Source organism: Lichenostomus cassidix, chromosome 21 (genome assembly GCF_008360975.1).
Source record: "Lichenostomus cassidix isolate B80296 chromosome 21, HeHo_3.0, whole genome shotgun sequence".
Classification (NCBI taxonomy): domain Eukaryota; kingdom Metazoa; phylum Chordata; class Aves; order Passeriformes; family Meliphagidae; genus Lichenostomus; species Lichenostomus cassidix.
In genome coordinates this window covers 1,995,188-2,022,265 of record NC_139501.1, presented here as the reverse complement: position 1 = coordinate 2,022,265, position 27,078 = coordinate 1,995,188, and the positions used below count along the sequence as shown (strand labels likewise).

At 46.3% G+C, this 27,078-nt stretch overlaps 1 protein-coding gene across 1 annotated transcript; it reads right to left on the bottom strand.

Moving 5' to 3' along the window:
- Window positions 1–1,473: 1,473 nt before the first annotated feature.
- On the bottom strand, window positions 1,474–25,598 carry LOC146428232 (ATPase family AAA domain-containing protein 3A-like). The gene is made up of 16 exons (XM_085079801.1): window positions 25,330–25,598; window positions 23,446–23,522; window positions 22,768–22,869; window positions 21,020–21,079; window positions 20,598–20,667; window positions 18,949–19,114; window positions 17,963–18,032; window positions 15,757–15,912; window positions 15,499–15,555; window positions 14,499–14,624; window positions 13,566–13,690; window positions 11,177–11,228; window positions 10,189–10,259; window positions 7,853–8,020; window positions 7,472–7,580; window positions 1,474–1,836 (listed from the first exon to the last, which is right to left on the bottom strand). The coding sequence occupies exons 1-16, from the start codon at window positions 25,556–25,558 to the stop codon at window positions 1,657–1,659; spliced, it is 1,818 nt and encodes a 605-aa protein (XP_084935927.1). The 5' UTR covers window positions 25,559–25,598; the 3' UTR covers window positions 1,474–1,656.
- Window positions 25,599–27,078: the final 1,480 nt, after the last annotated feature.

Below are 27,078 nucleotides of genomic sequence, written 5' to 3'. Positions count from 1 at the left end.
TCCCTTACCTTCCCTTCCCTTCCCTTCCCTTCCCTTCCCTTCCCTTCCCTTCCCTTCCCTTCCCTTCCCTTCCCTTCCCTTCCCTTTTTCCTTTCCCTTTTTCTTTTCCTTTCCCCTTTCCTTTCCCTTTCCCTTTTTCCTTTCCCTTTCCTTCCCTTCCTTCTCCTGCCACATCCCACAGGAGCAGCAGCAGTGACAGCAAAGCCAAGGTGGCCAGCAGGCAGCAGGGCACAGAATCACCTCACTGGTGGCCAGAAGGGACAGGACAGGGAGAAGGACAATGAATGGCTTTGGAAAGCAGGATTAGGAGATTTGGGAGCAACAGAACCAACTGCCCAACATCTGCCCAACAGCCCAGAGCTCACTGGTGTGGAGGGGGAAGTGTGGGAATTTATTTCCTGTGGAAATAAAGTGTGACAATTTACTTCCTGTGGAAATAAAGTGTCACCGAGGCCAAGCACCAGGTGAGGGTCAGAGGGACACACAAGTGGGAACCCCAGCAGAGGAGAGGTTTCTAAAATGCTTCTTCATGTCCTGAAAAAGGAAAATATCAGGGAGATGATGCAGCCCCAGGCAGGGGAGGTTTGCAGGAACTGTCCCCTGCCTGGTCCCCTCAAGGTTCTGTCTGAGGACAGAGTTCTGCTCCTGTCAGGAACATCTCAGAGCTCAGCCAGCCTTGGAATGGACCAAGCCAGGCTGGTGTCACTTCCAGTGTGAGGAGAACAGCTCAGCAAGCTACTCAAGGGCACAGATTTAGGTCAGGCCAGTGTGTGCTGTGGAGCTACAGGAGAGGCCTCAGAGCAGAGCACAGAGTTCAAATCCAGTTCAAACACACACACAAAAAAAAAAAAAAATCAGATTTTCTAACTTGTCTCTCATACTCACAGAAGAAGAACAAATGTCATCAGGGCAGGCTCGTGCTCAGGGCTTGACAATGGCACATTTGCTCAGCTGCTCCAGAAATGCAGCAGAAAATCTGCGCTGCCAGAGCAGCCTGATGGCAGCAGTGGGAGCAAACCAACCCCACTCACCTCTCTCTACACACCATGCTGGGGCTGTGTGCCCCAAAGGCATCTCCTCAAGGAGAAAAGTGGTTTGCTTGGGGGAAAAATAGGTGGGGCTGCTCTGAGATGGCCTCTGTTGACTCCAAGTCAAGCAGTAAATCACACCAAACCCACTTTATAAAAATCTAAGCCTGTGAGGGGCAACTGAAGAGTGATGCCATTCAGAGATGTGAGCAAGGAGGGATGTCATGGGCAGGATTTGGGGAAAAAAGGTGAGAAATGCCTCTGCTGGAGCACAAATATAAATGTAAGGGAGTGTCAGGCTAGGACAAGCCCTGGGTTCCTGCAGGCCTTTGTTGCTGGGACACTGCAGAAACGTGAAATGGCTCAGAAAATTTGGGGTTTGTGCCTCTCCAACTTGAGATAGCCTTGTGGCTATCAGGAGAGCCACAGAGACCAACACAGCCAGTGGTGTTTCAGCAAAGGATCCTTTAATTCAGTTGCTTCTGCCTTATTTAAACCATTCTTTAAAAACATGAGACCCGAGGCAGCACACCCTCCCTGCCCCGAGGGTCACACACTCCACATCTGCTTCCACCAAATCCAGAACACCCTCCCAGGCCCTCGTCCTCACGTGAAGCCTGCAGGCATGTCACACCGGTGTCCCTTTGGGGAAAGGCAGCAGGGGGTTCCTGTCAGTCCCTCTGTTTGCTTCAGCACCTTCTGTTTTCAGCCACTCCATCTTCTGGCGGTGCTGCTGCACGGCGTCAGCCACGCGGGCATCGAGCATGGCCTCGGTCAGCACGCCGTCCTCCGAGGCGTAGGCTGCAGCCTGAGGGGACAAGGACACACACAGGGCTCAGGGCTGGCACCTCCTGCCAGCTGGGAAGGTCTCACAGTGCTCCCTCTCTTGTGGGATTTCCCCCACGACGCTCAGAGAGATCGCCAAGCTTTGCCCGCCCGGCTCTGGATTTCTTAGGAGACAAAATCTTTGCTTCCAGAAGAGCAAATATGGTCAGGATGAAGCCACACTCAGCTCGTTTGAATCTCTCCTCTCTGCTCTAGAAGAGCTGAACGTGTGAAGCCAATAAGGTGAAGAGAGGTGGGTGCAGGATGGAGATGGAATGACTCCATCCGAGGCAACAGGGAATGATTTAAACACTTTCACAGCAGAACGAACGTCAGCGCTGGGGGGATATGGGCAAAGTGGGGCCTCTGAAATGATGTTTAATGTGCTCTGATCCTGTTTTCCTCACACATTCCCTCAGGAAGATCCCCTGCATCAAGCTGTGGCAGTTCCCACCCTGCACTCCAGTGCCCACAGGACCTTCCCTGCTCTCCCCCTCCACTCACACCCCAACCCACCTCTCCAGCAGCACAAACGTGCCACAGCTCCTTGGAGAAAGCTGGAACTCCTGTCATCCCTGCCAAACAGCCCACAGGGGCACAGGACAGTGAGCCACGCGGCAGAGGGACTGTCCCTTGTGCAGGGGACACGCAGGACAGCTGGCACTCCACGGCCACCCTGCAGATGCCAGCACAGCCGGTCCCTGTGAGCAAGGGAAGGATGCTTGTGCTGTCAGCTGCACCCATCTCCACGGTAACAGAGCAGCCCCCAGGCTGCAGATTGCTAAATCTGGTTCCTCCCTCTGCCAGTGCTCCTGGGAGGCTCTGTGCCTCTCCCTGCCTCGTTCCCCAGGATATGGGATGAGGGGTGGGAACCCTGCAGCTCCCCACAGCCACCCTGCCAGTCCCAGAGAGCCCCAGATCTCTGCCCACATCCACAGAGCCACCCTGGACTGTCACATGCCACAGCTACCCTGCCACCCTGCCTGTCCCAGAGAGCCCCAGGTCTCTGCCCACATCCACAGAGCCACCCTGGACTGTCACATGCCAGCCCTGCTGTCTCCTAGCCCAGCCAGGGACATTCACTCTGGCTCCCAGGGCAGGCTGCAGTGCCATTCTGAAGCATCACACCCAGGGCTCCATCCATTATTAATAGTAAAAAACATCAGCTCGAACAAGGAGGGAGTCTGACAGCAAGAGCAGCACAGAAACAAACTCAAGAGTGACCCTCTGCCACCCCAGTGGTGTCCCAGTGGGGCAGAAGACAAAGCCCAGGATGAGCTGAAATCACCACAGTGCTGTAGGTTATCTGCCCTATTAGATCAGTGCCACCTCACTGCAGGAGGAATAATTATTTCCAGGAATGAAGAATGATTTCCAGAAATCAGCAAAAGGTTACCCAGGTTGGTTTTCAGGCTCCTCTAACCTTTCCAGCCCTTTTTGGATCACCAAAGATGATCCCTGCACACCTCCCAGAGCTGGCAGGTGCTGGTTTTTCCTGCAAGCAGCAGCAGATCTTTTCCCCTGTGCAAACCCTTTGCAATCCTTTTCTCCAGGCAGCACTGACAAGTCAGGCTGATGCTCCAAACTAGGAGTAAACAGTGGCCTCGGGGAGGGAGTGCAGAGGAGGAGGTCTGGAAATAGAGAATTCTGCTCCTGAGCTCTGCACTCCCTGCCTGAGCAGATCCTCAGGCTGCCACTTCCCCAAATTTTAGGAGGAAAGCAGAGCTTCCCCACCCTGCCAAATATTTAAACAGCACCTCTCCCAACCTGGCCTCTCAGCAAAAGGGGCACAGAGGAAAGGTTTTGTTCACAACTGTCCTGACTCACCCCCTTTACATTTATTTATTTATAATTTTTTCGCATGGCTCTCAATGCAGCCCCCCTGGGGTGTTTTAAAACAGAGAAAATCCTTCCTTGGGATGCATTTTTGTGCCCAACCCCACCTGGATTCTCTGCAAAAGGGGCACAGAGGAAAGGTTTTGTTCACACCTGTCCTGACTCACCCCCTTTACATTTACTTATTTATCATTTTTTCGCATGGCTCTCAATGCAGCCCCCGTGGGGTGTTTTAAAATGGAGAAAAAAACAACATTTTTGTGCTTCCAGAGCTCGGAGAGGAAGGATGCTTAGCCTCCCCTCCTCCCTGCCAGCGCACAGCCCATCCAGGCCGGTGTGGAACCTCCTGCAAAGCTGTGCAGTTCACGCTCTGTTGATTTTCTCAATGACTTTCTATTTTTAGAAAGCCTTAGGCCCTTGCTGTCAAGAAAGCAAATGGGAGAAGCAGCTGCCCCTTCTGGGAGTAGCTTGCACACACACTAAAATGGTACCAAGCTTCATTTGTATTCATACCTCTGCCTCCTGCCTGGGCAAATTTTTAACCCATTTTCTCCAGTGCAGCAATTCGTGTTTCATCCCTCAAATCTAATTAGGAAATGAGCTGGAAATGAAGTGGTTGGTAGGGATGGAACAGATGACAAGTCCAGCCTGGATGAGCTCATGTTTCTTATCTCAGCCAACTCGTGGTTTATTTTCACCTGGCCAGACTCATCTGTAGCCTCTGAATCCCATTTATAATGAAAATAGCTTGATTTAAAAAAAAAAAAACCAAACCACAAAAATCCAACTGCTATTTTTAAAACATAAACAAGGTTCAGGGAGCAAAAAAAATAAAAAAAGGCATTTATGTCAGTGGCATAAAAGGCAAGGAAATGACAGGGAGCTCACACTGGGACATAAAACTCCTGGGAATTCTCCTGAAGCGCTGCCAAAACAATTTTCCAAGATTACAGCTTGGAGGAGCGAAAGGTTGCTTTTTGGTTTTGACATTTCATCTCAAGCACATCAGCGGGTTTCAGCACAGGGCTGGGAAGCCTGAGCACGGCTACAAACCAGAGCTGAGGGGAATTTTTAAGGTGAAAATGCATCTGGGTCCAAGCTAGAGCCCTAAAGGGGGGGAATGGAAAAGCACAAGGACAAAAGGGAATGCTCAGTGTTCTGCAGGAGAGATTAAAATGGATTTCTAGCACCAACACCATTAGCTGTGCCAGACAGCAATATTTTTCCCAGAGCTGGAGGTTAAACTCTTTGCTTTTCTGCACCTGAATTTTTTTTTTTCTGTTGGTAAATTCAGGACAGACTGAGGCAGACTGAGACAACAGTGGGTTAGAACTTCATATAAATGACAATTGATGGAAGCCAATCCATCCCAAGCCATGGTGGAATGAAGCCTCTGGAAGCTGCAGCTATTGAACTGAGATGGTTTTCTTAAAAGGTAATATTGGCAGAAGAATCCAAAAACATCCTCATGGGAAGTGACTGCAAGGGCACAGGGCAGAGTGACAACTGCTGCTGTCCTGGGTTAGTCCTGGGAGAGATGATGGTTGGGATGGTTTCACCTCCTAAATTCAGAATTTCCCCTTTTCCTAAACCATCTCTGATGTTAAAGCTTCAGAATTTCAGCTTTTCCCAAACCATTTCTGGGATGCTAAAGGAATTTCCCCTTTTCCCAAACCATCTCTGGGATGCTAAAGGAATTTTCCCTTTTCTCAAACCATCTCTGGGATGCTAAAGGAATTTCCCCTTTTCTCAAACCATCTCTGGGATGCTAAAGGAATTTCCCCTTTTCTCAAACCATCTCTGGGATGCTAAAGCTTCAGAATTTCCCCTTTTCCCAAACCATCTCTGGGAAGGAAAGATGATCCTGCTGAGGATCTCAGAGTCTCCAAACTCCATCAGGCAAAACCACCTCCCTGTGGACAGGATTCAAGCTCGACTTTTCCAAAAGGAAAATTTTGGAAATTTCACACCAGGGTGGGGTTATGGGGTTTGAACCCTGCAGGACCCACAGCTGGACTTGGGAAAAACCTACAAGCATCATCCAAATCAGGATATTCTGTGATCAGATTATTCCCCACAGCAGGGGCAAGGCAGAATCTTGAATTCGAAGGGAATTAAAAGACCGATAATAATATATTGATACAAGATATGAAAAATCCAGCTGAGGGAAGCCTGATGGGGATTTTTTTGGAATCAGCTCCTGGTTCCCCCAGCCCCTAGCTCCCCTGCACACTGTAGCTATGCAGTTAACTCGCCTTGCCAGGCTATTTTTAACTCTGCTCAGCTCCCTGACCCAGTTCAGAGCACAGCACCACGGCAAGGAGAGCAGGAAAGCAGGAATTGAGGCAGGAGAACTCTGCCACAAAGGCTTGCTAGCTGCAGCTTTCACCCTGACAGAGCACTGGAGCAGCCAAAAAATCACCTACAGGGCATCAGGGCTTGAAATACCAACAGCAGCCAGGAGATGTGGGGTGGAAAGGGAAAAATTCCTGCCTGGAGGGAGTTTTTTTAAAGCCTTTTGGGTGTTTGGTGAGAGCAGAGAGGAGCAAAACTTCCTGCTGCAATTTCCCATCAAACCTTGTTACCAGTGCAGATTTTAAAAAGAAAAGAGGTAGATTTTAAAAAGCTGTCAGGGAATTAGTCACCCCAAGGTTTCCCTTCCTTCAGCATCACTTGGAGGAGAAATGATAAAAGCTGAGGTCGTTCCAGGGGAGTAATGACAACCTTGGTGATAAGGGGTGATCAAAAAGCAAAGGATCATTTATCACCATTTTTTTTTTATTCCAGGAAATAGTTGGCAGCAAAGCCTTTTCACAGAGGTGGGGCAGGTGACAGCACCCATTTTGAAATATGATTTGATAGCACAGAAATTATATAGGGAGATTAAGCAGCTGTGTGCTCCCAAAGGAGAAAAATAAAAACTAACAAAATTGGACCTCAGCTCATGACTACTGCAGTTAAAATGGATTTAGATTGGGAAGGATAAATATTTCTGTCCCTTAAAAGGTGGGAAATCAGTGGTAGGAGGAAGGAAGTGCACAAACTTTGTAAGATGTTTGTGAGCTGCTAAACGAAACGAAAAAATTTAAAAACTAAACAAAAAGCCACTTTGTTTTTACAACCCCTGAAAGGAGGCTGACATGAGTAAGTTACATGACACACAAATTGGAGCACATTCCTTCAATTGATCTTTTCTAGGTTGCTTTATGAAAAATACACAACCCAGTAAGAAACTGGCAGCTGTGACAAAACAAGGTGAAAACCTGATTTTAAAAAAACAAAAAAAAAAACTCCACTAAAGCTTGCTAAGCATGGGAATAATTGCACTCCAAGTGGCTGCATTTCTTATTTCTGTGCATGGAAGAAATACCTGTTTCTAATAGAAATACCTATTTGTTTCCAGCTCCATTTTCAGTTAGTTTTGTTTCTTCAAAAACTCAAGTTGCACTGAAAATGTGTTTAGGACAAAGGAGGGAATGGGGATGGTTTAGTGCCCTAATGAGGGAAAAAACATCAGCCACTTCTGCTTTTTGAGCTGGACCATGAATGTGGCCAGCATGGGTTGCCCAAATTCACTCCAAACTCACCTGATTTACTTAAATTTCCTATTTATGGGATGAAGAATTATGCTGATAACCCAACCTCACCCCAGAGCCAGGAGCATTCTGGTATTACCCCATAGATATATAAAACTTTCACAGGGAGAGATGATCTGAGACTCCAAAATCAACCCCCCAAACCTTGCAGAAAGGGCAAAGGAAGGGAGATAAAGCTCCACTCACCTGCCATGCCACAGCCAGCTGGGAGATCTCCCTGCCAGACATGCCCTCGGTCAGCCTGGCAATCTCTGAGCACTTCTTGCCATAATCAAACTGGGCCAACTTCAACCTCCTGAAAAGCACAACGACCTTTTGGTTGACATGGAGCCACACCAGGAGTTCCCACAGTTCCCTGCTTGCATCACTGCCTCCTAAATTTTAATGGCACAACAAAGCACAGCACAAAATCCTGGGATGGCAGCGAGACGGCGAGAAGCGTCTCTCCAACTTTTGTGCTGCTTGTTCAGGCTGGCTTTACAGACAGAACGCACAGAAAAGGGGGTGAGGAAAAGCAGCAGGAGGAAGGGAATTCCCCAGGGTGGGAGGGCTGTGAGGAACACTCACTGTTTGCCCTCCGTGGCTGGCTTGAGGACGTGACGGTCGAAGTACATCCTGACGAGTCTCTCGCGCTCCTCCAGCCCCGGCAGGTCGAAGTTCACCATCTCATCTATCCTGTCGTTGATGGCCCAGTCAAACTGCTCGGGCTGGTTGCTTGCTAAAACAAGCATAAACCTGGAATTAGGGAAGAAAAAAAAAAAGAGAGGAAAGGCTGGAAAAAGGATGTAAAGATAAAAATCGATGAAGTCGTCTGAACGTCTGTGGTTGGGATCAAAGATGTTTCATCGCCGGAAAAATAATCCTGAATTCCTCAGGAACAGCTTTGACAGCATCTCAAGCACCACACTAAAATGGGTGCTGGGTTGTTTAGAACACTCTGATGGGTGCAGATCAATGATACAGATGTGTTTCTCCCAGGTCTTGCTGCATTTTGGAGCTGGAAACCCATTTTTTCTTTATTGCTTTGTAATGCTGCTTCCTCCCCGTGCCAACACTTTAATGCTTTAATTGATGTTACCAGTTTAATAGTGCCTAATAATTTGAAATGGGCTTTTAAGCACAGCTATTGGAATATTGATGTCCTTGCTGTCTGTTTGAATCATTGGCTACAAGGGGCTGTGCTCTTCTGCTGTCATTTCTGGAGAGAACTCTGCCAAGCCAAGAGTGTGGCTTTTCTACCAACAAGGAAAACTTCCCCCAAAGCCCTGCAGAAACACAGCCTGGATTAAAGATTGCCTGATATTCAGCCAGGCAGCCATCCTACAAGATGATTTTGGGATGTTTCAAGCAGCAATTCCCAATCCTGGGCTGTGCTGGTGACAATTCCCTGCTGAAGGAACAGCTCTCCTCGGGGTCTCACCAAAGCAGCCCCATTTACATGCCCCATTAGGCTGATTCCAGCAAATCCCACTCATGGATGCACAACTCCTCCTTGCCCAGAGCAGCAGTAAGGCTGCTCAGAAGTAAAAAGCAGTGCATGAATCACCAGGGCATGTTCAGTGTCCTCGAATGGCTCACGGTGGAAATCAGGGCTGAATTCAATCAGAGCTCATTCCAAACGAGAGCTCAGCTGTCCTGAGGGGAGGCAAGAGCATCCCAAACACCCCAAAATCACCCCAGAGCTCTGCTGAGGCCATTTAACATCAGGGGAAAGGAAGAACCAACCCCCTGCCTGTCCCTGATTTGCAGTACAAATATTTATTGTGGTTATTCTTGTAAACATCATTTAAAAAAAAATAATAATAATACTCAATTCAGCTTTATAGAGCAACTCCATATGATAATTTCAGAAGAGATTTGCTCGCCTCTCAAAGGGAAAACCAAGGCTCTTGCAGGCTCAACACCTTGCTTTCTAGCAATTTATTTATTTTGGAAAAGCACATTTTCCCAGGCACCTCCCTGTGACAGAGAAGCTACACACAAATTTCAGTTATGAAAAATTCAGTTTCAGCTCTAAATGCAGTTAGAGCTGCATTGGTTCTAACAAGTTCAAGATTCCCCAAGGACAGAGAATTCCCTGATTTTGTCCTGAAGACCTTCCAGAATATTTATTTCAATGTCATGAGGTGACTCTAACAAGTCTTTCATTCCAACCTCACTAAGGGGAGTTCATCATTAAAAAACCTCACCTTCCCACATTGAGACAACTTTTCCTTGTTGGCTCAATTGTGAAAGGAGAAGTTTAACAACTGAGTAAAGTTCACACCAAAAAATCAAATATTGTTTGAGAAAGGTGGAGGAAAAGGTCACCTCTCTGTTATGATAGCCAGGAAATGGCTCTGGCTAAGCTAAGCAGTGCTGTGCAGGGAGTCCCCACCAATGTGACAATGACAAAGCCAGCAGGGCTGGGGGGACAGTGACATTCCCACACAGCTCTGGGATCCCACGTGGAGTCAGATGGAAACTCATCTGCCCCAAAGCTCCTTCCCACACAAGCACAAGGTGGGAAGAGGTCACTGGAGAGGAGCAGCAGCTCCACTAAACACCACTGAAGTGTTTTCCCAGGGAACAGATGAACTCTGAGCTCTCCTCTGTGGCAATAATTTTCATGGATTTTGTATAAACAGGAACTTACCAAGACAGAAAATAAAAATATACACATCAAGATGTCCAAATACCATCCCAGTTTCAGGAAATAATTTTCCTACTGTTCTGATTTCCAAGTGCCAGGAAAAGTTAAAGGACAAACTACATTCAGCTCATAAACTGGAAAGAGGATATTTTCTGCAGATTTCTTTCAATCCCTCAGCAGAACAGATCAATTCCAATTTCCATTTATACACCAGAGATGCTTTACAGACTTTCCTCAATCCAGGGAAATATTGCTGGGACTGGATACTCACTTGTTGCTGTGCTGCCCTGTTCTGTGCAGAAATGCATTTAAAGTTGCTCTGAGATCTTCACTGATTTTCTCCTGCAAAGATGAAACCCAAAGGAGGATCAGCTGCTGGGGGCTGCAGACAGGGCAGTTTTAAACAGCATTATGGACAAAAAGAGCTTAATTATTGTCAAGAACTTGCATTACAGCAGAATCCAAAGCACTGTAACAACTTGGGGAAAAATGCATCAATTTATATACCCACAGAAAAGGTTAGGAAGTAAAACTTCCAGGAGAGAGATTACAGATTTATCCACTCATCCAGTGATTTTCTTGATTTCAAACCCACTGGCCTAGGTGGTTTTCCCTGCTGAACACTGGTTTAGGTGGCAAGTCCAGTGTGGTACTGACAGGAAAATAAACCAGAGCAAAGGATTCCCTCACTCATCACTTCTGGAGAGGTTTTTAGATACACACTGGGGCTCAAGTGGAAGGTCCAGACTGTACAATGTGATTTTGGAAACATGGATTATTTGTAGGGGGGAAGATGCTGCTGTAACTTTGCTGATGTAGCAAAAAGGATTTTTGTTCTGAAAACTTTCCAAGATAAATATCTATGGGGAGAAACCCCAAACCCTGAAAGGTACCAGTGTGACCAACCTTCTCTTGTTGTTAAGATATCTCTTTCCTTCCTAATTTTTAGCTACAAACCCCTCAACAAGACTGTGCCACCCATCTTTTACAGGGAGGAACTCTCAGCCTCGAGATGCTCCTTCCATTCCAAAATTTTCAGATTTCTTCAAACAAACAAAACAGATTTCTTCTCTCAGCATCAGGTGAGCAGCGAGGCACTGCCAGCTTTCATCCTCTGCCCACTGAAGGCAGATAATCAGAGTGGAGAAGTCAGATAATCAGAGTGGAGAAGGCAGATAATCAGTGGAGAAGGCAGATAATCAGTGGAGAAGGCTGCAGGCTGGCAGCTGCAGCAGGAGAAACCCCCAGCAAGCACTTACTGTTGCCCTTTTCCTCAGGAAGGCATCAGCTTCGTCCACAAACAGCAGGAGGCTGCAAAAGGAAAGCACTACCCAGTAACAGGACACAGGTAAGTGAGGCTCAGCTGGCTCCAGGCTCCTTCTGCCCCACCACCCCCAGCTGGCAGCACCCAAAACATTGCACAAGTTGTTTCCCCAGGCAGCATTTCTCAATGTAAGCTGTGGTATTCACCTGGCCCAGCCCAGCAGCTCAGAAATGGATTCAGTTCAGACACCTCAGGTCACAAATGGATTCACAAATCTGCCCCCAGGCATCTTGGAGTTCTGTTTCCTGCTGTTCAGAAGCAGAGTGAAGCAAGTCTGGGGCTAAGGACCTTGAATTCCTCTGGATTTTTAAATCTGGGTGGGAGTTTTTGTGGTAGTTTGTGGCTGGCAGTGCTGGGATGTTATTGCCAAGCTGCAGTAGATGCTTGGAATTTAGACCTGCTAAAGGCTGAGAGTGCTTATTTTAGCTTTTAGGGTTTATTTTAGCTTTTAGTGCTTATTTTAGCTTTTAGTGCTTATTTTAGGATTCTCTCCTCTTTAAAGAAACGTGTGCAAGGGCACAACACAGGTACCCAAGCACACAAGAAATGGTGGTGACAATGACACCCCTCTGCCATTTTTCTTCCTTATGCCACACTGAAAAGCTCAAACCAGAATCCTCTCCTCAAGCCTGCTTTCTTGTTTCGTGAGGTTTTCCTTTTTCCAAACCACAGCAGCACTAATGTAATGGTTTTACTACCTGTGGAGAAGTGAATTAATAAAGTCCATGAATTATTCACCAAAATAAATTCACTCCTAACCCAAGGGCAGTGCTCTTCCCAAGAGACTCAGCCTGTAAAGATGTTTATCAATAACACAACCAGGCTGCTCATAAAGCTGTCACAGCTTGTATTACCTCCTTGCCCAGCTTCAAACTCAGCTTTTCTTCCAGGGGATTTCAGGCCTATTAACATCTTCCACTCACCCCCAGCTTCCCTCAAATATTCTCTGCAGAGAAGTGGCTGTTATCACAGCTTTCAGCCAATACAACACTAACAGCTAACACTGGTGGATATTCAGAATTAAATCTGTTTAAATACTTCAGTGCTACTGGAGGTGAGAATATTGCTGTATATGGACACGTGTAAGCTTTGATCAGGAAGTGTATGAAGCTCAAATGCACAGAAATTTTCATCAGGGGAGAGAAATTCAGAGCCAGGCAGTGCTGTGAAGGAATTTTTTAACGGGAGCATCCAGCTGAGTATCCTCACATCTCTTCCAACTTCTCTCTTAAATTCTGAGCTCACTTAAATTCTAACACCTTCCCTCCTGTAGCTCCTCAGGACAGAAGCTTAAAACATTTAAATCCTTAGGACATTTCTCTGCTTTTTTTTGGGTTTTTTTTCTTTGTAAGGGGAAATAGAAACATGGAGGTGATGAATGAAGCAAGGATTAAAAGAGACACTGCAAGATAATGTCCATCTCAAGCAATCAGAGAACACATAAATCACTGGGGAGCCACATTTCCAGAGCTGAGATCAAACCCAAAGTGACACCCACTGGAAGTTCAATATTGAATTTTAACATCCTGGCTGGACAAGCAGCTCCTCAGCTACCTCTGCCCTGTGAAAATCTATTTATTTTGGGATGAGAAAATTAACTATCTATTCCTACAAAATCAGGGAGCCAAGATTCAGCCTCAGCATGAGGCTTCTCTGCAGGTAAAAAGTTGCTTTTAAAGGTGACTAAAAAAAGCACAACAGTTTGTGATTTTTACACCTGATGGCAATGCATTGAGGATCTGTCTCCTCCTTATCTTCTTTTATTTTATTTTATTTTATTCACTTTCTGCTTGGGACTCAAACAAGAAGCTGGATCCAAACACTGTTGTGGTGTTTAAAATCTGAGCAACAGGGAACATAATATCAGAGTGTAAACACCTGATTTATGCTAAATCTAATTACTGTCAGAACATTAATCACCCTAAAGGAAATGTGTCCCCAACTTTCAAGTGGGTAGGAATTCTCCTCCTGCTTGGTGAGATCAGAAAATCAAGTTATGACTGATCTGGAAAAGTTGATGTAAAAAGCAAACCGGCTTTTAAAATATTACTAATATAATAATATCTTAATATAGTAATATTTTTAAAATTTTAAAATATTTTAAAATAAAGATAAAAATAAATATATATTTTAAAACAAATAAAATCATTTTAAAATAAGACTGATTAGCAAGGATTCACCCATTCTAGGAACACCTCAGGACATGCTGCTGGCTCAGTGTTACCTCACTCAATAACAGCGACTGTGGGGCTGAATTATTGTTTTGATGAGGTTTTTTTTTGGAGTAAGAACCCAAATTTAGGACTCAAGGAAGCTCAGCTTACCCTCTCCTGCTGGTGTTGGCCCAGTCAAAGAGCTTGTGCATGGCTGTGACTCCTTCCCTGCCCATGGGGGCAACGTCCCCTCCTGTCATGATGGCATAATCCATGCCTGAGTGCACAGCTAATTTCTGCAAGGAAATAAAGAAACAGCAAATTAAACACTTTTTTTCTTCACTGCAAGGCCATGGGAAATGAAGAGGGAATGAAAGGAGTTTAGTGGTGTGAGTGTGGTTATTTGCAGAGGGGAAGGATGGTCTTCTTTATCTTCTTTACTCATTTAGTGTGTTTTAATTTGTGTATTGTTTGTTTTTTTTTTTTTTATTTCTGTCTATCTCTGTTGGCTTTAGAAATCCAAACTATGTGGCTTTAAAAATCCAGCAGGTGCCATAGAAATCTTTAGGTGTCATCCTCCCAGAAAACTACTGGGATAGGGGTTTAAAGTACTGATGGAGGGAAAAAAAAAATCCAACTTGCATCACTGTGTCAATTCCGCCACTGTTAAAAAGCTGATGAAACCTCAAATCTTGTGGACAAGCACTGGAGAGCAAGGAAAAAAATCAAATTTTGACTCAAATCCATGCAAAAATCATCCTGGCAGTGCATCTGCACGTGAAGCCATGCCTGTCTCTGCTCTGGGACTGTGAGCAACAGCAGGAAAGATCTATTTAGAGAGCAGAAAATCAACAGAGGTGGATAGGAAAAAAAAAATTCTTAAAAAAATCTTTTTTTTGGAAGTGGCTGCTGTTGTGATTCCCACAAATCCCAGCTGCCAAGGGCCTTTTCCAGAGGGAAAGGCTCTTCTGCCTGCCCTTTGCTCCCTTCCCAACAATTACACAACATTTATGCAACACTTCAGACCAGGGAGGCTCCTCAGGCCCTGGAATTTTCAGAACACTTTGCAACATGCAGGTCAGCAGAATCTTGGCAGGATTTTACCTTGGCAAAGAGGGTTTTCCCAGTGCCAGGAGGACCATACATCAGGATATTCCTGTAGAGGCTTTTGTTCTTTTTTGTGTTCCTCGTCGCTATGGCAATGTCTCTCACACGTGCTTCCAACTGGGGCTGAAAGAAAAAAAAAATAATTCAATTTAAGGAACAGAAAATGCCAAGAGAGCTGCACCTACCAGGTTCCCAGATCAGTACCTGCAGGAAGGAGGCAGCACTCCAGGCTCAAGCTTTAAAGTCTTAACTTCAGCTGCTCATGACTCCACACCAGGGTTATTTCCTGTCCTATGTGAGGATTTACTCCATTTTCTGTCCACTTGGCTACAATTCTTTCATAAGAAAAAGCAGCAGTGCAGGAAGCAGGGCAGTGACTACTATGGGAACAGATAACACCTAAATATTCACTTGCTATTGGATGCCCTGGGAGGGATATGGCAAAATGTAAGCAACTCTTTGCAGTGCTAATTCCTTCACAAGTCATAAGTTTGTATTTATGTTTTTACTGAATTTGGGGAGACTGGGAGAGAGATATTCCTGCAGGAGCATTTTCTCTCAGCAGCTTCAAGTAGCTCTTAAATTTGCCTGATATCCAGGAATCAAATTTAAATGTGCAGAAGCAGCACTAATTAGGAAGTCAAGAACCAACCACAAGGTGGGAAAATGCACACAATATTTAGATTTTTTGGCCTTGAAGCAGGTCTAGGTTCACTAAACCTTACCATGGTGACTACAGAGAGAAACTGCACCAGAGCAAGGACTGAACTAAGACTTCCAACTGCTTTTCACAGAGGAAAAAAAGGTTAACAGGCTGATTAATGCATGGCACACTGAACACAGGAGCTTATTGATGGTCTCTGTGTCCCAAGGGTGCTATGTCTCCAAAACTGCAGGAATTCCAGCTTTAGAAGTGAGTTTAAGGAAAAACAGCCAGCTCTTATTTAGATTCTAAAGTCATCCTTCACAGAGCAAGGCAGGAAAACAGAGTACTCACACTGAGAACGACTCCTTCAAGGGCATCCTGAGCCTTGCTGGTGAGACGTTTGCCAACCTTGAGAGGACAAATTCAGTTACTCACAGGCAGAAAATAACCACGTTTTGACAACTCACTTGGATTAAAAGATCTTCCAGAATGAGCTCAGCCCATCCAAGCCATCTCTAATATTATCTTTATGCAGACCCACTGACAGCCCCAGCCTGAGTTTTCCATGCTCCTGGCTGAGTGTAACACACAAAGAAAGCTGAGCTTTACCTTGATGGGATGTTTGAGAGCCTCCAGCACGGTGATCCTGGAGGTTTCCCTCACCAGGGAGGGTTTGCCCAGCCGTGCCTCAATGTATCTCCCTGCTACTGCTGTGGCATTTTTGGCAGAATAAACCCCAACTGCCAGCAGGGTCAGGCCTGCCACCTGCAAAGGAAAGGGGGAGAGATGAGGAAAAACACTTGGCAAGGCAGTGCTGCTGTGTGCAGCATGCCCTGTGGTGGGGAATTAAGATTCAGGACAAATGCTGACCAGGAGGGGTTTATTTTTGGTAAGGTGTTTTATCCCTGCTCAGACAGTCAAGGTCTCTCACTCCCTGATCACTGACTGCTCTTGCACAGCCAAAAGGCAGAGGAAGCACAAGTGAAGCATTTAGTTCTGAATCCAAAAGTACATCCTGCCCAAAATGTGTGGGGCTTTCCAGATTTTCAGCTAAATGGAGTGATGAAGATAAACCAGCCACATCAGCCAGGTGCTGTGTGCCAGAATAGCCCTCACCACACCAGAAAATGCTGCTGAATTCGAGATGAAAAATCTGAATTGTGGCTGCCACCACCACAGTGCACAGTGGGGAACAAGCAGGAGCAGCCAGGGAACATCTGCTCAAGGTGACAGCCATGCCAGCCCCAGCACAACGGGGAATCAGGTATTCCAGAGGAGAGACAAAGCCAAAACCATCATGGGAATTACCATCCCTGCATTGGGCTGTTCTGTCCAAAACCCCACCAGATGAGACATTCCCATTGATTTGCCAGTGAAGCAGAAAGACTCCAGACCTCGGAGTCAGCTTAAAGCTGATGCCAATAATTTATATCAGAGAAAAGAGCAAACTGCAGCAACTGCTTTTAAAAGAAGCTGAGTTCTCCTGCAAGTGCAGAGCAAGGTCAGAAGCCTGAAGGACAACGAGGATGGCACTGCTCAATAAACCATGAGGCACCATCTGCTCGCCTTCACTCTGCTGAAATGTGTGACATCACTTCTGCCCTGGGTGGAAACGTGGAGGGTTCAGAACTGTGAGTTCCAGGGTGCAAGGAGTGAGGGATCTCCACAGCCAGTTCAGCTCAGATATAGAACACAGAGCAGATTTCACCTTTTTAGTTGCCTCCCTCTAAAAACAGTGCTGTGAGCTCATGGTCTCTGAGAGCATCCAAGTGCTAAACAAAGTTACCTCTGCCTGGAGGGATGTGATGTAAGTATCTCATAATTTTAGATTTCATTGATGTTCACATCACAAGGAGTTTAAAACTGGCAGCTCTGTATCAAACCAGAACCCAACTGCCAACTCAGTCTGATTACAGTGCCATATTTTTTATCATAAAATAGCTAGCAAAGGAATGGGTCTCTGATCAATAAACAAAGTGAATTCCACCAAAAACACAACAAACCCAAAAAACTTGAAGCAGAACTTTTGGGGTTCTGCTTGGATGGGAAGAAGTAGGGAAAGAGCAGCCCTTAGAATAAGGCAGGAAGAGGTGAAAATTCAGGCCTCATTTAGAGGAACCCTAAAATAAATGACTGGTTTCTTACCTTATAGTAATTTTTCAAAGCAACAGAAATTATGAGTTCCAGCTGTGCTATCCCCTTTCCAAAAATACACCTTTTTTTTTTTTTTTTTTTTTGAGCTAAATGTCCCAAATTCACAGGACAAGAGCGTGTCAGGAGCAAAAAAATGACCATAATGCAGGAAATTGGTATCTGGGTCAAGTGAATACACAGCTAAAAGCACCCAGCACTGATCTACAAAAGGCTCTGAATGCTGCAGACACCCCAGGTACAGATGACAAAAGGATCCACTCAAAGCTTTTTTTGTTCTCCCCACTGCTCTCAGGCAAAGGATGTTTTATATCAGCCTGTGTGTATAAAATTAGAGGGTGGAGCAGATGGCGGTGACTGATTTAAAACAGAATTTCTATTTCAACCAGCCATGCAACCAAAAATATATTTTCACTGCAGTTTTGTTATAAGAAGTACACTGAGGAACAACTTTATGTCCCCAAGAAACCACTGCCATGCTCTTTTGTCCTGTGAAAAGGTGTTGGTCTGGCTTTTAATCAATTTATTTAGCACACATAACAGTTCTCTAAGTGCTCTCTAGGCTACATCAAAATTAGATACAAAGCTGTGACATAATCAGGAGTTTAACACACATTTAGAGAGAGGCTTTTCTGGAAGTTAGTGACAGATGTCCCAACCTTACCGTGGCTGTGACTTTATCCCAGTCTGTCACAAAAGCACGGAATCCTTCCCCAAAGAGCATCCCAGCTGTCCTGTGGAAAGCAAGGCAAGGAGGAAAAAAGCAGATTTCAAGGACTGAATTGACAAACTTTAAAAAAAAAGACTTTCAGATTGATGACTTTATTACTGGTCAAAGCTAACTAAGGGCTCATCACAGAACTGAAACATGAACAAGCATGAAAAATACATTTATAATAATCATCTCCTGCCTACACCTGAGCTGGGATTAAGTCCAGAAGAACACTTGGCCTTAAGATGGTATCAATTTATTTCTTTAATACATTATTTATGCTGAACTGTAGGTACTTAATTCTGAAGTTTTTGTTTGAAATCTCAAAGGATCTCTAATGAACCAATTCCAAATCTAAACAGTCACCCTTTTGGAGAGAGACTGCTTTACACCTTTGGGGTGTGAGTTTGGAATGAACCGAGGGAAACAGAAATTAGTGAGGGAAATGGAAAGAACTGAGGGAAACAGAAAGAATTGAGAGAAATTGAAAGAACTGAGGGAAATGGAAAGAACTGAGGGAATCTGAAAGAATTGAGAGAAACTGAAAAGAACTGAGAGAAACTGAAAAGAACTGAGGGAAATGGAAAGAACTGAGGGAAACGGAAAGAATTGAGAGAAAGTGAAAGAACTGAGGGAAATGGAAAAAACTGAGGGAAACAGAAAGAATTGAGAGAAACTGAAAGAACTGAGTGTTTTCAGAGTTACTGAATCTCAATATTAGAGGAGAGAGCTTAGAAAAATTGCATCACTGTAAATCTCTGGTTGCCATTCAGATGACAACATCACGAGACAAGTGAGAGAGTTCTTCCTCATGTCATCCCCATTGCTCTGAGCACAAGAGCATTCAAAACACCAACATCCCCCAGAGGAACAAACCCCAGGCTCTGCCCCACGGTGGGACAGCCCTGGAGAAGCAGCAGGCCCTGCCCTGCACCTACTTGAGGGACTCGAGGACGGTCTGGCGGTGCTCGGCGGCCTTGAGGCGGATCTGCTCGCGGATGATGTCGGCGTTCTCCCGCTCGGCCTTGGCGCGGGCGCGCGCCTCCGCCTCCACCCGCAGCATCTCGTTCTTGTGCCGCAGCTCCATCTCCCTCTCCACGGTGGCTTGGGCAAAAAGAAACACAGGAGAGAGGTCAGAATTTTGGGTGAGCAGGAGAAGCCTGGGGGAGTTGCTGTGCGTCATTTGTAAGGTGGAGAAGCAAATGGAGGTGTTGGTACCTGTGGCTAGCACAGGTCTTTCCCACGAGAACTTCTTCTGTGTTTTATAAACAAAGATAAAGTTTGGATGTTGTTAGAACAGTGTCTGGAGATTTGGACAAGTTCAGGCCTGGCCAATCAGGCCTAGGGGGAGGTTTCTGACTGACCAATCTGGGTGACCTCTGAAAAGCCTATATAGATTGGATTCAAAATAATAAAGCTCTCTTTCTATGCTACGCTGAGAATCCCGGTTTTTCTTCTCTGCTAGCGGCTCAACAGCGACAGGTGCCAATGGGATTTTGGAAGTTCTGTTATTTCAGACACACAGGATTGTGTGAAAGGAGAATTATTGAGAAATCAAGAAACAACCCAGAGATGGGATGAGGATTTCATAGCCAGCATCATCATCTCTATCTTCAGGAATCCTGACTGGACCATCTTGATGCCTGAATGCTGGACAAGTGACCTTGACATTGATGTCTTGGTACCTATGGGTAGGTGGATACTACAGGAGTAAAATAACCCAATCCTACAGGAGTAAAACAACCCAGTCCTACAGGAGTGAAACAGCCCAATCCTACAGGAGTAAAACAACCCAATCCTACAGGAGTAAAACAACCCAATCCTACAGGAGTGAAACAACCCAATCCTACAGGAGTAAAACAACCCAGTCCTACAGGAGTGAAACAACCCAATCCTACAGGAGTAAAACAACCCAATCCTACAGGGGTAAAATAACCCAATCCTACAGGGGTAAAATAACCCAATCCTGCAGGGTTTCACCACTGGGCTGTTCCATGCAGGCTACACTTCCCTCACTGGCTGGCAGCCAGCAGAGGACAGCACAACTGTCCACATCTGTGCTCAGAGCAAACCTGCCTTCCCATCCCACTCAGTCATATATAAATTGCCTAAACATTTCTGAGACTTGTGCCCCACTGGAGTTCTGTAAACACGGGAATTCTGGCAATTCCTAACAACAAAATAAAAAAAACTAAGCAAGTTCCACACTACAACTTTGTTTTTATTTTCTACAGAAAACTGAATGGAGATGAAGTGACACAGATTCAACCATTCCTCCCAGAAGCTGTTTAGTTTCTCTTTCCTCCTCAAAACTAGTTCTATTTCAGATTCTTCCAGTGTAAAATCAGAATTTCAGTTGCTCTATCAGGCAATGCTGCCAGTCCATTGGGAAATCCAGGACTCAGAGGGCAGATGTTTAGGAATGCAGCTCCTTCTAAAACTAACCTTGGAAGGGATGTGTAGTTTTAGCACTACTGGGATTTACCTGTTCTTGCCAGTGTGCCACTGAACACAGTATGGACATAGAGATCAGCACAAGGACTCCACATGCCCTCACACCCTCAGCAGCTGAACAAAACCCACTCACCACGCCTCATGGCCTCCTGCTTCTGCACAGATTCCTCCTGCTTCCTCAGGTTTTCCTCATTAGCAAGTTGCTACGTGGAGAGAAGACAGCAGAAGATGTGGTGATGTCGTGAGAAGTCCGCCAAATGTAATCTCAAGTGCTACAAACATTTCCAAGAATCTGCTGCTCAGGTTGAAATGCATTTTTCTCCCCCATCTCTCAGATTTATCCTCCTAACTCCATGCTGCTGCTTTGTCCTAATGCCCAGCCCTTGATGTGCCAAGCCAGCACTGCTGATGCTGAGCAGAGAACACAGATGAAAGCGACTGTGCCCAGCATCAGCCACCTGGCCAGCAGCACAGGGCACAGCTCCAGAGCACCTCTTTGATTTTTGAAGGCTCCCAGCCCATTCCCAGCTGGAGCAGAGCAGGGATCCATCCTACCTGCTGTCGCATCTGCTCGTCGTAGCGCTGCCGGGCCAGTTTGTCCTGGTACTGGGCTCTCTTCAAAAGAGAGAAAAGAATTCAGAATGCACAGGTTAGGCAGTTAAAAAACAACCTGGTACTGGGCTCTCTTCAAAAAAGAGAAAAGAAATCAGAATGCACAGGTTAGGCAGTTAAAAAACAACCTGGTACTGGGCTCTCTTCAAAAAAGAGAAAAGAAATCAGAATGCACAGGTTAGGCAGTTAAAAAACAACCTGGTACTGGGCTCTCTTCAAAAAAGAGAAAAGAAATCAGAATGCACAGGTTAGGCAGTTAAAAAACAACCTGGTACTGGGCTCTCTTCAAAAAAGAGAAAAGAATTCAGAATGCACAGGTTAGGCAGTTAAAAAACAACCTGGTCCTGAAAGAAATCAGGTTTGGATTGTGCAGGGAGGGAAAAGAATAAAATAGAACGAGAAATCCCATGTAAGTAAAAAATAATGCTGTGATTGAATATGAACAGGGCAAAGTATCCTCAGTGAGCACCAAAAAGTCCTCTGTGCTGAGAGATCTTTATAGTCTGACTTCATTTGAAGGGATCATAGATTTTGAAACAAATAGCAAGTGGTTTTTGGCCCAGAAAAGGAGAGTTCACTGGGAAAAACAAGGTTTTCATGTTCTAAGCCACACTGTCTGGAGTGGTGACTGCAAGCAATAGAACTGTCAGGATATGCTGATGGACTCTGGTTTTGATAAAGATTTACTTGCTCCTCATTAATTCCTCTCACCAATTTCCCACTGTAAGTGGGAAATAAACCCAAATCATCCACACTGAACTGGAAGTGGGCTGAGGATCCATATCCACCAAGGGTGACATCATTCTCTATTCCAAATACAGGGACAGCAGGACAGCTTGGGAGTTTCCTCCACAGCAAGTGTAAAACATCATGGAATAAACCAGGATTGAGTTTGCTCAAATGATTTCAAATTTCAAATGATGCCCTGTGAGCTGTAAGAGGTGAAGAGCCAATCCCTGAGTGTGCAGCTGCTTCCTGGGCCAGCCCTGCTCAAAGTCCAAACTCTGGCAGGGTAAAAGCACCATGTGCCAAATAAACAGTTCTAGAAAACTTCCCAAGCTGGATAATCCATTAGAATTAATCAATTCCCTCATCTCCTGTGCTCTCACAGTAAGAAATCACTATATTTGAGCTGTTAACATAAAAACAGACTTTATTTTTGCTGTTTCAGGATTATTGCCACATCAGTAACTCATGCTAAAACAAACCAGGAAGCACCAGCACTGCTCACAACAGACCCTCAGATTTGCAATTCTCCTCTTATTTTTTCCCAACTCAGAAGAAATAGGGTTTCAAGCTACTTAAAACTGAAATCCAAATAACTGCAGAGCCATTTCACTGTCCAGGCTAACAGACACACTTGCTAAGCCACTATTCCTCAACACTTCCCTGAAAGATCCTTCAGGAAAATCCCAAAAAGCACACCATGAGGAAAACTGCTACCACCAGCTCTTTGGATGTTCAAGAATTTGGGAGCAAAAGGTCAAGAGGACAGAGCTGGAACTACAAATCCAGTTCAACATTACAAATCCAGGACAGAACAAGGGCTCAGCCTGTGAACAACCCCACATCTCTGGCTGCCCAAAACCCCCTTGCCCCAAAAATTGGATAATTAATTCATCATTGCCTTTTCCATAAGGGAACAGAAAAACAAGGTCTCCCCTCACTTGGCTTCCCCCTCATTCCCTTACTGCTTGATGCTGTTTTGTTTCTTCATTGAGTGTTTTCCTTCTCTCTTCTGCTTGTACTCTTATCTGCTCATTCTTCAGTTGTTCTATGGCAGCTTCGTACTCCTGGTGAAGGAAAGAGAGAATTTAATTATCAGTAATTAATCTAATTGATCATCTTCTAGAGAAATTATATTCCTAGAAATCACTCTAGGATTTAGGATGTAATCAGAGTGGTACAGCTAAAAGATGATCATAAAATATGATTCTAAGAAATATCATAATTAGCCATTTCAGGATGAAACACAATTGAAAAACCAAACATCTAACAAACCAATCAACACCCAAACAATCCCTGAAGTCCTTTATAAGAGACAGGAATCTGTCCTTCACCCAACTAACTCACAGATCCCTGCAGAAAACCCTTGTCATTCCCCAAAACCAGCAGTGATATTCCAGGAGTTACAAAACCACTCAGGACAAGCGAGTTTTAACCAAAACAAAAAAATATGTGTCAGAATAGGCCAAATTAACTCATATTTCACCTTCCAGAATTACTTTTTTTTAAAGGCAAATCATTACTATTGGCTGAAGCTGAACAGCAACCAGAAAAACTTCTCATCCTCTGCAGAGGTTTCAACTTCTGTCCCTCCAAACCCACCAGCTGCCTGAGGAGTTCCCACAGGAGGAATTCCAGCATACCTTCAGTTTGGTTTGCTGCTCCAGCTGCAAGGTCTGCTCCTGCATCTGGGCAAGGCTCAGAGCATCTTTTGCATGGCCTGGACAGGGGAAGAGATTGGGGACAGTGAGAGGTCTTTTCTCAGGAAAGAGAATGCTCAGATTATTCAATCCACTTGGCTCCAGCTCTGCCTGCCTGGAGCACAGCTCTGCAACAGCACATTTAACCCTCCCTGGTATTAATGGTCATGAAACTTCTCAGCACACCTGGGGAGAGGTTTACCTTGTGGAGAATGTCCAACCAAGGCCAGGCTGGAGAGATTTACCCTCTGCAGAAGGTCCAACCAAGGCCAGGCTGGAGAGGTTTAAACTGTGCAGAAAGTCCAACCAAGGCCAGGCTGGAGAGGTTAACCCTCTGCAGAATATCCAACCAAGGCCAGGCTGGGAAGATTTACCCTGTGCAGAATGTCCAACCAAGACCAGGCTGGAGAGGTTTACCCTCTGCAGAAGGTCCAACCAAGGCCAGGCTGGAGAGGTTTACCCTGTGGAAAAGGTCCAACCAAGGCCAGGCTGGAGAGGTTTACCCTCTGCAGAAGGTCCAACCAAGGCCAGGCTGGAGAGGTTTAGCCTCTGCAGAATATCCAACCAAGGCCAGGCTGGAGAGGTTTAGCCTCTGCAGAAGGTCCAACCAAGGCTGAACGGGGTTTGGAGCAACCTGGGATGGTGGAAAGTGTCCCTGCCATGGCAGAGATGGAACTGGATTAGCTCCCTTCTAACCCAAGCCATTCTGGGAGTGATTTTATGAAGATGGAAGATGCTCTGGTGTCTCACTGTCCCTTCCCAAGCCCTGCAGGAAGCACTCAGAGGTCAGTGGCCAAGGCAAGGGGCAACACCAGCCCAAAGCTGCCCTGGTCAGTGGGACCCCACAGGACACGAGGTATCTCAGGATGGATCAGGCTGGAAGAGCCCACAGTGGCTCATCTCCTCCAGCAGGCTCATCCCAGAGCACAGGATTGTGTTTGTGTTGGAAAACAAATCAGGTTAAAAATTTCGTATAACTTTAGTCAAAGGTTTTGTTGTCTTTACCCTGAGAAAAGGAATTTTAGGTTTCTTCCAGGGCATTGTTCTACCAGATGAGGTCTGGTGAACTCAGCATACCAACAGACTGGGAGTGACCCCCAAGATAACCAGAAAGATAAAGACTATTAACAGAACATTCACCAGGACCTTGTGGTTACCAACAGGACATGATGGATATCACAAACATCTACCCCAGACCACCTCCAGCAGAGCTAAAGACATCCTGGCCCAGAAAAAGGACTGATGAGAAAAACTGAAGAATGAGGAATCTAACTAGCATCAGAGGCGAAGAGATTTGGATCCAATGGGAAACTGAATACTGGGGGTTTGCTCAACTTTAGACCAATGAACACTGACCCAATGCTTTCCTATGTATTTTTACTGCATAAAATATCTGAAAAATCGAGTAAAAGCTGGGTATCATGGAATGATTCTCTCTGCACACCCGGGCTGTGTGTGGATGAGATGATTTCTGTGGTACATCCTGGCCAGAACAACATCCTGATAATAAAGCAATGCCTTGACTCTCTAACATTAAAATGTTGTTGGAGGGTTTTTGTGGTTTTTCCCGCAGATTCGGTGACATCCGGACAGCGCTGGAATATCCTCACTGAGGGACTCTCCACACCCTCTCCGGTCTTAGTTCCAGCGCTCGCTCACCGCATATGAAAGAAATCTCTCCTCACGCCCAGGAGGAATTTAACCACCAATTCCTGCCCGTTCCTCGTGTCCCACCTCGCGGGGCACAGCCCGCTCCATCCCCGCCGCCCCTCCTCACCCACCCCACCCCGCGCAGCTCTCCCGCCCTCCGCCCGTCCCCTCACGCACGGGACGCGTCCAGCTCCCGCGCCGCCTTGGCCGCGCGCTCCAGGCCCGTGGGGTCGAAGTTGCTCCATTTGTCCTTGGGCGCCTGGCGATCCCCGGCGGCGCCTCCACCGCCGGGGGCGGGCGGCAGGGTGAGCCCTGCCCCGCCGCCCGCCCCGGAGCCCGTCCCGGCTGCAGCATCGCCGCCGCCGCCCGGGGCCGCGCCGCGGTTCAGCCCGAACAGCCACGACATGAGGGCGGCGGCGCCGGCTGCACGCGGGGTCGCGCCGCGGCTGCGCGCATGCGCCACAAGGCGGGGCGGCTCCCCATTGGCCCGCGTGGAGGGGGTGGAGCGCGGAGCGGCGCTCTGATTGGCGGGGAGGCGCGGCGTGTGGGGTTTGATTGGCTGAGCGCGGCTGGAGGGGCGGGGCCGCCGGGCTGGGGACGGAGCGCCGGGAAGGACAAACGGCGCTTCCGCATAGCAACGGGAGAGCGCGGCGTTGCTAAGGGCCGCAGGCGGGACGCGGCCTTGTGTTATTTTTGATTTCCCTTGGAGTTATCCCTGATTGATTTCCCTTGGGTTATCCCTGATTGATTTCCCTTGGGATTATCCCTGATTTCCCTTGGGGTTATCCCTGATTTCCCTTGGGGTTATCCCGGATTGATTTCCCTTGGGGTTATCCCGGATTGATTTCCTTTGGGGTTATCCCTGATTGATTTCCCTTGGGGTTATCCCTGATTTCCTTTGGGGTTATCCCGGATTTCCCTCGGGGTTATCCCGGATTTCCCTTGGGGTTATCCCGGATTTCCCTTGGGGTTATCCCTGATTGATTTCCCTCGGGGTTATCCCCGATTTCCTTTGGGGTTATCCCTGATTGATTTCCCTTGGGGTTATCCCGGATTTCCCTCGGGGTTATCCCGGATTGATTTCCCTTGGGGTTATCCCTGATTTCCCTCGGGAATCAACGCCTTGGAATGGGAGAGAGGATGGGAATGAGGCGAAGAGAAGGGAAAGGAGCGCGGAGAAACCCACCGCTGTGTTTATCTGCCATAAAATCGAGGATTTCCCATGGGGAGCAGCTCTTTGTCCAACTGCTTGGAGTGGGAAAAATAAAAGCCTTTAGAGGAAGGGAGTGAAGAGAAACCCATCTGTGTGGTGATCTGGGATAAAGAAAGGGATTTCTCTGGAAATCAGGTCCAAATCCAACTGTTTGGAAAGGGAAAGATGACACTGAAGTGAAGGAGAACACAGGGAAACCCATCTCAGTGGTTATCTGGGATAAAGAATGGGATTTCCCTCAGAAAACAGCTCCTTATCCAACTGCTGGGAATGGGAAAGATGACAGGAAGGCTTTAGGGAAGGGAAGTGCTAGGGAAGTCAGAAACACTGGAATTCTGCAGCCTGAAATGGTGTAAAATGTAGAATACACCTGGAGCATGCCCAGCCCTCAGCAGCAGGCTGGAGATACCTTCTGGGGTCTCATTTCCTTTAAATTTCCATGTTTCTTCCCACAGAATTAATGGAATGAAGGCATTTCCTGAGCTGGAATGACCCACAAGGATCAGAGTCCAGCTCCTGACCCTGCCCAGGACACCCCAAAAATCCCACCCTGTGCCTCAGCGAGTTGTTCACAAATATTTACCAGTTCTGCCAACATTTCAGGGACTTTTTGTCTCCTTCTACCACAAGTCTTACTGGAACTGAGGCTTTACCACTATGCATATTTTCCCATTTATATATTTCCAACCCATTTTTTGAGGGATGGAGGGAAA

Excerpts from the sequence above, each read along its gene's own strand:
- LOC146428232 (XM_085079801.1), bottom strand. The coding sequence starts at position 25,558 with ATGTCGTGGCTGTTCGGGCTGAACCGCGGCGCGGCCCCGGGCGGCGGC. Across the intron at positions 15,913-17,962 it reads GGGATAAAGTCACAGCCACG|GTGGCAGGCCTGACCCTGCT; the intron begins GTAAGGTTGGGA and ends TTTCCTTTGCAG. Across the intron at positions 8,021-10,188 it reads ACAGGGCAGCACAGCAACAA|GTTTATGCTTGTTTTAGCAA; the intron begins GTGAGTATCCAG and ends CCCTAATTCCAG.